This window comes from Momordica charantia, assembly GCF_013281855.1.
Source record: "Momordica charantia cultivar OHB3-1 chromosome 5 unlocalized genomic scaffold, Mcharantia_2.0 BLBB01000005.1, whole genome shotgun sequence".
Taxonomy (NCBI): domain Eukaryota; kingdom Viridiplantae; phylum Streptophyta; class Magnoliopsida; order Cucurbitales; family Cucurbitaceae; genus Momordica; species Momordica charantia.
In genome coordinates, this window is record NW_028275163.1 from 11209335 (window position 1) to 11220123 (window position 10789).

At 37.9% G+C, this 10789-nt stretch overlaps 1 protein-coding gene across 10 annotated transcripts; it reads left to right on the forward strand.

The window, feature by feature from the left end:
- The first annotated feature begins 3295 nt into the window (after positions 1-3295).
- On the forward strand, positions 3296-5821 carry LOC111022951 (uncharacterized). Of its 10 annotated transcripts, none has more exons than XM_088123733.1 (7): positions 3296-3576; positions 3747-3793; positions 4203-4356; positions 4763-4931; positions 5000-5073; positions 5386-5452; positions 5607-5821. In XM_088123733.1, exons 3-7 carry the CDS (start codon positions 4219-4221, stop codon positions 5702-5704), a joined length of 546 nt encoding a protein of 181 aa, XP_087979859.1. In that variant the 5' UTR covers positions 3296-3576; positions 3747-3793; positions 4203-4218; the 3' UTR covers positions 5705-5821. The 10 variants fall into 10 exon arrangements, 8 of the variants coding, with proteins under 8 accessions (XP_087979859.1, XP_022155964.1, XP_087979858.1 ...); XM_022300272.2 differs by having other exon boundaries at positions 4208-4356; XM_088123732.1 differs by having other exon boundaries at positions 3296-3793; positions 4208-4356.
- The last annotated feature ends 4968 nt before the right edge of the window (positions 5822-10789 follow it).

Sequence of the window (10789 nt, forward strand, 5' to 3'; positions counted from 1 at the left end):
AATGCGTTGAGAAGTTCCTCTGCCCACAACCCTTGGAGCTTTTCTAATCTGGTCTTCAGAGTTCTTTTGATGATTTTGTTGACTGCTTCAACCTACCCATTAGCCTGCGGATGTGCTGGCGAGGAACAGATGTGCTTAATGCCCAACTCCCTACAAAATTCTCTAAAGGCAGCATTGTCGAACTGCTTCCCATTATCACTAATAATTGTGTAGGGTATTCCGAAGCGGCAAATTATGTTCTTCCAGATGAAGTTGGTGACCTTTTTCTCAGCAATTTTCGCTAGGGCTTTGGCTTCGGCCCATTTAGTAAAATAGTCGACTGCCACTACTGCAAATTTGGTCTGACACTTTCCTAGTAGGAGAGGCCCTATAAGGTCTATTCCCCACTGAGCAAAGGGCCAAGGACTCATTATGCTTGTTAGAGGCACTGGTGGTTGTCTAAGTACTATTGCAAACCGTTGACATTTGTCGCATTTTTTTGGTGAATCGCTTCGCGTCGTTCAACATGGTCGGCCAGTAGTACCCTTGTCGAACTATTTTGTGACTTAGGGATCGCGCTTCAGAATGACTCCCACAAACACCCTCATGTATCTCTCTCATGACGTAGTCAGCTTCGTCGGGCGTTAGACATTTTAAAAACGGCAACGAGTAGCCTCTTTTGTACAGATTGTCATCTTTAAGCACATATTTGGCTGCTCGTCGTTGTAGTTGCTGGGCCTCTATCTTTTCAATAGGCAGGATCCCGTCTCTCAAATATTTGATCAAAGGGCTCTTCCAGTTTTCTTCTGGTTGCCCTTGCTTATCGATATCCATTGCTTCCTGAGCTTCTATGCTTAGCTCAGGTAGAATCTCGATCGGTACAATTCTGCCTAGGTCGGTTTCATAAGCTGCAGCTAGTCGAGCTAACGCATCGACGTTGACGTTTTGAGCACGTGGAATTTGTCGAATCTCATATTTTGAGAATTGGTCGAGCTGGTTTTTTACTTGTGAAAGGTATTTCGCCATTCACGGTTCTCTAGCCTGGAACTCCTCTTTCACCTGACCTACAACCAGCTGTAAATCACTTAGTATCAGTATGTTCCCGACCCCAACATACGTGGCCACTTTTAGTCCTACTAGTAGAGCTTCATATTCGGTTTCGTTGATGGAGTTGACTTTGTTGCTTTCATTTTCATAGGTTTCTAACCCTTTGGCCATAGCCACTGGTTTTATACCCGCTGCCGTTTTTACTCCATCTCATGTTGTAACTGTGCTAGGTCAATCGACCCGCTTCTGGTTTGGCCATGTTGAGATTGTTTAATTGTTCTTTCCAAATTTGTCGATTAATGTAGATTCTACTTTCAAAATATGTCGATTAATGTAGATTTGTGCCTCATTGCACCTGGTCGGCGCCGAGCAGTGGTCGGATCCGAGCAGAGATGTGCTCGGATGGGTCGGACCCGAGCCCTGCTCTGCCTGCTCGGCTCGGGCTGGTTCTACCAAGTTTGCGTCGTTGAGTCGATCATGACCTATTGCCCCCTACTCTCGAGGTAGTGTATTGTCGATATCTTTTGAGAGTATGTTTGTAGACGAGGTAAGGTGTTTTATCAAAGTCGCTTGGCATCCAACTTTGGATTTAGAAAACAGAGTTGGTAGGGAACCAAGTTAATGGATATTGAAGGGAGTTGGACATCCATGAAACTCAATCTTTCATGTTCTACAGTGGCATCAACCAATTGATCTATTTGAGGCAAAGGAAAAGAATCCTTTGGACAGGCCTTATTTAGGTCCGTGAAGTCGATGCACATTCTCCATTTGTCGTTTGGCTTCTTTACCAGTGGCACTACGTTGGATATCTACTGGGGATAATGTACTTCCCGAATGAAGCCTGCTTTTAGTAGCTCCTCCACATGTTCAGCTACAATCTCGTTCCTTTCTTGGTTGAACGCGTGACGCTTCTGTTTCACTGGCTTACAGCTCTCGTCGACATTGAGTCGATGTACCATGACTCCTCGCTCGATTCCCGGCACGTCCTCCGACGACCATGCGAACACGTCGGCGTTGCTTCTGAGGAAGTTTATAAGGCTTTCTCTTTCCTCATCCCCCAACCTGGTTCCGATGTTGGCCCGTCAATCTTCGGCTGTCAGAGGGACAGATTCTACCGCCTCAACCGGTTCCCCCTTGTCAAGGGTGGTCGAATTAAGTCAATGACCAGGGCTCAGCGTTACCTCATCCGAGAGGTCGGTCGCTTAATTCAGGCTCGTCACTGGTTCTCCCCTGTCAAGGGTGGTCGGATTAAGTCGATGACCAGGGCTCGGCCTTGCCTCACCCGAGAGGTCTGTCGCTTCATTCAGGCCCGACGCTGGTTCTCCCCTGTCAAGGGTGTTCGGATTAAGGTGATGATCAGGGCTCTGTCTTACCTCACCCGAGTGATCGGCCGTTTCACTCTACACGCCTCGGATCAGAATTTCGCTCGGATCGGGATTTCGTTTCAACGAAGCTTGCTTCACTGTATCGTCCCCACAGACGACGCCAATTGTTGATGCATGGATTTTGACCCTCCGGTTCTTCTTCTCGCACACACCTAACTCGATGATAAGGGAACCGATACTTGCAAAATCAAATCGATCTAAACTGGTGTGACCTTAGTCACACAGGTTTCGATGCTTAAGTTAGCGAGGGAGAGTTGAGAAAATAATTAGCTAAGGATTAGTCACCTCCCCTTCATGGTTGGATCTCACTGCTACTTATAGCCGTGAAGATGATTCCAGAACCTTCTAGACAAACCCTAATTCGGCTTTGCAGTGCCCGAGGAATCGTAGATCGTAGGCGGGATATTCATGGGCTGGGCCATGGGCCTAGCAGGGGTCGGGACCGAGAAGTGGTCGAGACCGAGCAGGGTCGGGACCGAGCCCTCTCGACCCGGTTAGTTCTCCGCCAGTCGCTTTCCTCGTTCTCTGCCCCGACGTTAGGTCATTCTTTGGGCCGGCCCGTTACGTCACGGGCCGGTCTCTCCCAATCAATGATCGCATACTTCAACTCTTTGTTCCGTTTCGGGTCGTTTTTGTTCTCCATAACAGAACAAAATGAATTTACCTCAAATCGAGTGCCTTTACCTTGAAACAAAAAAAAATCAAATTTATTATAAAACTAATATTGTAGATGCCCATTCAAAGGCCACATGGCCACATGTTTGTGGATTATGTTTTCCATTTGTCATCCTCTCATTCATGCTTAGTGTCCAAGTAGTACACATCATGGTTATTTAAATTGCCTACAAATGTAGGCAATTCATGGTTTTCAAATATATAGAAAAGTTGAAGGAATTTCTTAGGCAATTTGGGTATTTCTTAATTTACATGTTATTTATTTATGATTTCAATTTTATAATTTGTCTATTTTCGTTTTTGTCTGGTTATTCGTATACTCGTGGTGTCTCGTTTCTTTCCTCAATTTTACAACAAATTTATCATATTTTTGGAACTTGTTTTTTTCCATTTTCTATAATCAACTCGTAGTTCACAGCAGGTGGTGTACGTAAAGATCCTGTTATCCAGAATAAGGAAACAAAGACAGACCAACTATGGAAGCCTACAGGTACAATACACCTAAAAGAAGGGAGAAATTAGAAAGGATTTTCCTTCCATCCCTCTCTCTTCCCCTTCGATTTTGAAACCACTCGTTTTAGACTTTTCCCAAATCTCCCGTTCCTCTTTTTCCACCTTTGATTTTTGAAATGTCGCTTCTTCGTTCCCTACCGCAAACAGATCAACGTCTCTGCCGGTTTCATCTCCCATTCCCTCCGATTCGACTCGTAAGTCTGTGATGTTGTTGCCTATCATAGTTTAAAAAGAGAGAGAGAGGGAGTGAGAGACTGAGTGTTTAGTGAATTGGAGAGTTTTGCAATTTCTAGTTGGTCTTGTTTGGATATTTCTCTAATGTAGGGTTAACGGAATTTTAATATCCTCCACATGTAGGTTTAGAGTCTTCTTCTGTTTCATTCTACTTACTTGTAATTTTGTGATTTTGTTTTAAGGATGGAGTTCCATACAATTCTATTATGTATAAGTTTGTTCTTTACTAGATCTTGGTTTTGTTAATAAAATGTAGAAAATAAGCAACATCTCACATACAAGAGCGAATTGAATGAATATGCTCTAAAAGCAATCATTCCATTACCAGTTTATCAGACATTTAATAAAGGATCTTCACACCTACCAAAGTATAGGTCAGTTGTGAATGTCAATAGGGTACGTTTCACGTCTCCAAATACGTTTCCTAATCGAAGGGGGAGCTGATCAGGATGCTGCAAGAATTGCCCTTGAGTACATATCACAAAGAACAAAGCACGATGGCTTTCTTCTTCTTCATCGGGAGGTATGACTTATATAGTTAGATTGAAACTTATTTGGGGCTGTTGGACTTGGATTCGAATTTTTCTCATTTGGCATATGTGGTTTTTTTTTTCCTACGTTGAACAAAAACCTCTTGGGAGTCCTTAATAATGTACTTACTTAGGTGATCATTTTCTTTATAATTCAATAGGATCAAGGTAATAAGTTTGTGCCCTTATAATCTTAATGATGCATTTACATATGATTTTATTGTCTGTTTACTGTTTTGTAACTTCATTTAAGCTACATTATGATATCAAAGTGCTACTAACTTTGTTAATGTACTAATTATTGATATGTTGAAAAGAAAACACATATATATTTTTTTGTTGAAGTATTTAAATTTTTTATCATTTTATTGTCCAATATACAAATTATGTTCATTTTAGTTCCTTGTGAAGGATTTTGTTCGAATATACGAATCAAATGAAGTTGGAGTTACCTGTTTACAGAACAAAGCAACACATGGCCTCAATTTCATTTTGCCAATCCACGTTGGTTGTTGGAGTAAGGAGGCAGAGCAATCGGCAGCACGTGCTGCTATTCTCCCACTTACTGGTATTTTTGCTGTGAACTAATACTTGCTGCCTTGTCAAAGTTGCTGAATTCTTTTATTGGTGATGCAGAAAATCCTGATACACATGAAACTATACATACAGTAATCACTTATAAAGTCAGACTCCATGCAACGTGGAAACAGGTTATAGATTCACCTCAATTTAGATCCATAAAACCAAGAGCATCGTCCCTCCCCAACAAAATTTGTGCCTTTTTAAGTTTAGAAATTGGGTCTAGAAAATGTGCATTGGGAACCGGTTAGTCTTCACCCACAATTCATTTGTGTTGATTAATAAATGCTATAATCAATTTGAGGTAATTTTCAACTTATCGGGTTTTTGCATTTTTTCATGAAATCACATGCAACTCGAACATGTACTTTTTAATGGTTTAGGGTATTAAATAATTGTTTATACTATGAATCACCAACTTGACAAAGTCTTATTGCAACCAGATCTCTTCAATTTGCCCATTCATGAGACTCTCAAGACTCTTAATCTACAATTACTTTCTATTTAGAGGTGAGGTTATTTATTTGCTTTACTCTCTCTTATTGATATTTGACATTAATGTGATATATGAATTTAAATCTTTGGTCATTTATCTAATATATTGAAATATCTTACAAATTTCTTATAACACAATATTGTAATATACCTCATAATTATCTTGCAGAACTAGCTAGTAAAGAGGTCTGCAGTTTAGCCGTAGGCATTGAGGGGACCTATTTGCTTGTCTATTGTATGAATCCATTTGTTTTATTGGTGAATTAAAATATTTTCCTTATTGACTTGTAAATTTGATTTGCACTCCTCATAGTGATAGATTATGTGGGTTGTATAACTTGCTTCTTCTATTGCCTAAAATAAACATAGGATGTCGATCGTGAAGTAACTTGTTGAACCGTGCTATTTTTACATATGGGAGAGCTATCTTAGGTTATGCTGTTTTTTTATTTATTTTTATTTTTTTATATAGATTGAGAAACTGAACTTTTCCCCGAGACAAATAAAAACGAAAGCTCGAATTTTAGGTTAAGCTGGTATTGTCATTCAATGCAATTATTTACTCACTTGTCATATTTAAAACCTTGTTCTCATAACTAAACATATTGAATATATGAAGTATGATAAGAAAGGTTGGAGTTATAATCAAGATTTGAAATGTTCATGTCGACAAAAATGTCAACTTTCAATTGTAGGTAATGTCGATGGATATGTCAATATCGATAGATATTTTGGGAAAAATCATTAAAATTGTGAAAATGGATTAAGATTGTTTGAATTAGTAAGTGAAACTTTAATTGTAACTTAATTAGACTATAATGGATCCGTTTTAACTAGCTTATGTAAAAATATGAGTAGCTTACTAATAGAAATGTCAACATCAATGGAAATGAAAGAATTGATGGAAATTATTTGAATTAGTAAGTTAAATTTCAATATTGTTTAATTATATCTTATTGATAATTTGTAATGAAATATAGTCCTTAGTTACATAATTGAACAAAATAGTAATTTTTATATGAAAAATATCGATCATGCAAATCTCGAAAGAAATCATGGAACATGGATATTGATTGAAAAAAATTTGTTTGAATTAATAATTGAACTATCAATTAACTTAATTAGGTTATAAATTATAAAAATTGTCTACGAAATATTATCTAAAAAAAAGTACAAAATATGATTGTTGTTAACATAAATACTAATAATATGAAATTCTATTTTATTTTAAAAGTTAAAACTATTTTCATTATCAAATTTCATAGCTTTACGAGTAGTTTGTCATTAATTTTGTAGATATCTTATAAACATTTTTACCAACATTGTTAGGGATCGAGGAACCTCACACTCACAAAACCAAATTAGAGTGGTTTAGCCAAATTGGCTTACATCCACTATGAGGCAGCTTTCTTTCTCTATTATCTTGCGGGTGAAAAACAGAGATACAAACCACAACCATTCTATCCTAGAGAGAGGTATTTATAGATGATCTCTCTTTATGCTTTCTTTTTACAAAATAGAATGTTTTGAGATTACCCAACTTACGGTTGGTTTTACTACTATAAAGCATTTTACAATTCTCCACCTTAAAACAAACTGTAAGAGAAAGACCATCTACACTAATTTGCAATCTAACCTTTTTCATATGGCTGCATGTCGGCCAATTTCAGGCAATATTCAAATTTGGCTTGATTTACTACCTTTGTTAGCATATCAGCAGCATATCAGCAGCATTATCAGAGGTATGCACTTTTACTACAATCATGCCGTTGTCAATTTGTTCTCTGACAAAATGATACTTGATGTCTATATGCTTTGTTCAGCTGTGAAATTGTTGGTTTTTGGACAAGTGAATAGTACTTTGGTTATCACAGTAGATTTTTACCTTTGACTGATCAAAACCAAAGTTCTTTAAAAGTCCCTTCAGCCATAATGCTTCTTTTACTGCTTCTGAAAAGTGCTATGAACTCTGCTTCTGTTGTTGAAAGAGCTACTACGGATTGTAATGTAGCCTTCCAACTGATCACATTTTCACCCACTAGAAATAAGTAGCCTAAAAGTGACCTTCTTTTATCTAGGTATCCAGCATAATCTGAATCTACGTATCCATAGAGCTGTAGTTTTTGTTCAGTGGCCTTTTTATAAGTAAGACCTAGGTTTTCAGTCCCTTTGAGGTATCTTAGGACATATTTTGCTGCTTCCCAATGTCTTTTCCAGGGTTCGACATGTATCTGCTTATTATACTAAATGAATAGGCCAAATCTGGTCTTGTGCATATCATTAGGTACATTAGGCTCCCTACAACATTGGAATATGGGACAGAATTCATATACTTGATATGCTCATAGTCATTTTCTACAGGGTAGTTTCCTGATGACAGTTTGAAATGTTGTGCTATAGGGATTTTTACTGCTTTAACCTCATTCATGCCAAATTTTGATAAGATTCTTCTGATATAAGGACGCTGATTTATTATAAGAAGGCATTCTCTTTTCTTCCTAGTTATCTCCATTCCTAAGATTTTTCTTGCTTCCCCTAAATCCTTCATATCAAATTCGGTTTTTAGGCTTTCTTTAACATACTTCAAATCTTCCTTTCTTTTACCAGCCAACAACATATCGTCTACATATAGTAGAAGGAAGATTGCTTCTTGTTTTGAGGTTGATTTAACATAAAAACAACTGTCGTATGCACTTCGGTTGAAACCAATTTTTGTTACAAATTCATCAAACCTGTAGTACCAACACCTTGGTGATTATTTTAATCCATAAATAGCTTTGTTTAGTAAACATACCTGTTTTTTTTGGCCCTTTTCAACGTATCCTTCAGGTTGCTTCATGAATATAGTCTGTGTCAAGTGCCCATGTAGGAGTGCAGTTTTTACATCTAGTTGTTCAAGTTCTAACTCTTCTTGAGTCACCAATGATAAAAGCATTCTTATGGATGTATGCTTAACCACAGGAGAAAAAACTTCTGTGTAATCTATGCCTTCTCTTTGTGTATATCCTTTTGCAACCAACCTTGCTTTATATCTCGGTTGTTGCACTCCGGGAATCCCTTCTTTATATTTGTATATCCATTTTGATACTATTGGTTTGTATCCTTTTGGTAATGGTACTAGAGTCCAGGTTTCATTAACCTCAAGAGATTGCATTTCCTCGTTCATGGCATCAATCCAGTTGATTGCATTTGGGCCATTTATTGCCTCTTGGAAATTTTTAGGCTCATCATCATTTAGTGTATGAGCTACATTTAAAGCTGCTGCAATGACATTCGTTTCTGCATATCTTTTAGGTGGAACTATCCTTCTTCTTTGTCTGTCCCTAGCAAGAGAATAATCTGCGAAATCAACGGGTTCTTCTATTTCTTCTTGTATTTCTGGTTCTTCTTCTGTGGCATCAGTAATTGTTTGATTTCTTTCATTTTCTAATGTACTGGATGTCTCCACCTCAATTATTGCTTTATCAAATCTGTTTGTGTCTGAATTCAACAATTCTTGATACATGAACATATCTTGCTCCTTAAAAACCACATCTCTGCAATTTATGCATTTTCTATCGGTAGGATGCCATAGTCTATATCCTTTAACTCCTTCTGTAAACCCAACGAACATGCATCTTACTGCTCTAGGTTTCGATTTTCCCTGATTTACATGGACTAATCAAATACATCCAAAGACTTTAAGATTATCTAACTTTGGAGGGTGTTTTGTCCATTTTTCTTCAGGTGTGATAAACTCATTGGCAGTGTGAGGACTTCTGTTTATGGTATAGACTGCATAGGATCCTGCTTCTGCCCAAAATTTCTCTGGAAGATTTGCCTCTGACGGTAAGCATCTTATTCTCTCTGTTATTGTCCTATTTAGCTGCTCAGCCACACCATTCTGTTGGGGAGTATGTCTAACTGTTTTATGATGGGTTATACCATTTTCTTTACAGAACCTATTAAATTCTTCCCCACAATATTCAAGGCCATTATCAGTTATGAGGTATTTTATAGATCTTGAGGTTTGATTTTCTACTTGTTTCCTCCAATCTTTGAATTTCTCTAGTGTTTGATCCTTAGTTTTTAGGAAATAAATCCATGTTTTTCTAGAGAAATCATCAGTTATGGTGAGAAAGTACCTTGACCCACTTAGAGATGGAGTTTGAGCTGGTCCCCATAAGTCTGAATGTACATAATCAAGTATCCCCTTAGTGACATGTTCACCTTTCTGGAAGCTTTGTCTTTTAGCTTTCCCAAGTACACAGTGTTCACAGAAATTAAGTTCTTCACTTATCCCCTTTGATAGTATGCCCTGTTTAGCTAGTTCTTGGAGACCTTTTGCACTAATGTGTGAAAGACGTTTGTGCCAAGGATCTCCCATAGTCAGACTGCCTTCAGTGACAAGTAGAGCCTCCCCTGATGATTCAATGTCTTTGATTACATAAAGCCCATTTTTCTTTTCTCTAACTAGTACTATTTTTGTATCTTTTTCTTACCTCAAGAGTGCCTCCCTGACCGCTGTATTCGCATCCAATTGAGTCTAGCATTCCGAGTGAGATAAGATTTCTTTTGAGATTAGGAACATGTCTTACATTTTGAAGTAACTTTAGTGAACCATCTTTCATTTTCAAGGAAACAGTACCTATACCAACAACCTTACATACATCATTATTTCCCATATAAACTGATCCATCATCATATTCTCTGTAAGTTCGAAACCAAGATTTCGTAGGTGCCATATGAAAAGAGCACCCTGAGTCAAGTACCCAATCTAAATTCTCATGAGTTTTATGTTGGGTGTGTTGCCCTAAACTCGTAGTTTGTATTTTGTAAAAACAAATGTCTATTTAATAAAGTTTTATTCAATAAATTTGTTGTTGAATCATAGCTTTGTATTGTCCAAAATCCAATAAACTAAACATCGAAGGTTATTTTTAATGTAATCAAGACAGTATATATACTGGGTATATAGTTGATATACGGGGTATATATTTGATATACCCCTGATATATGAATGGATAATATCCCGTGAATAACCTAAAGGGTCTATAGTATATGGATAAGGCTGGGTACCTTATCCTGGCAACACTATGGATACGGCCCACTCTGTAAAAGTTACAGACAACTCGATCCAGGTCGTTCGTGTGGAGACATGCGAGTGGGGGTATCCTGTACAATGAGTTTGTATAAGACTGGACCGCGAAATAGGCAATCTTTAGGTGTAACACCGTTAACTAATAGATTGCTATTTCTTAGAATGACCAGGCAACTCATTCTCAATCCTGAGTGAGTTATGGACTCCTGCCCGTGAGGGCTCGTCCTTTGATCTGTATGGGTGAGAGTGGCCCGAGTCGCCAACTCAATATT

What these genes read in the sequence shown, in the direction of transcription:
- LOC111022951 (XM_088123732.1), top strand. Translation starts at nt 4,219, where the DNA reads ATGTCAATAGGGTACGTTTCACGTCTCCAAATACGTTTCCTAATCGAA. An exon ending in TCCATGCAACGTGGAAACAG is followed by an intron (nt 5,074 to 5,385) that starts GTTATAGATTCA and finishes TATTGCAACCAG; the next exon opens with ATCTCTTCAATTTGCCCATT. An exon ending in CAATTACTTTCTATTTAGAG is followed by an intron (nt 5,453 to 5,606) that starts GTGAGGTTATTT and finishes ATTATCTTGCAG; the next exon opens with AACTAGCTAGTAAAGAGGTC.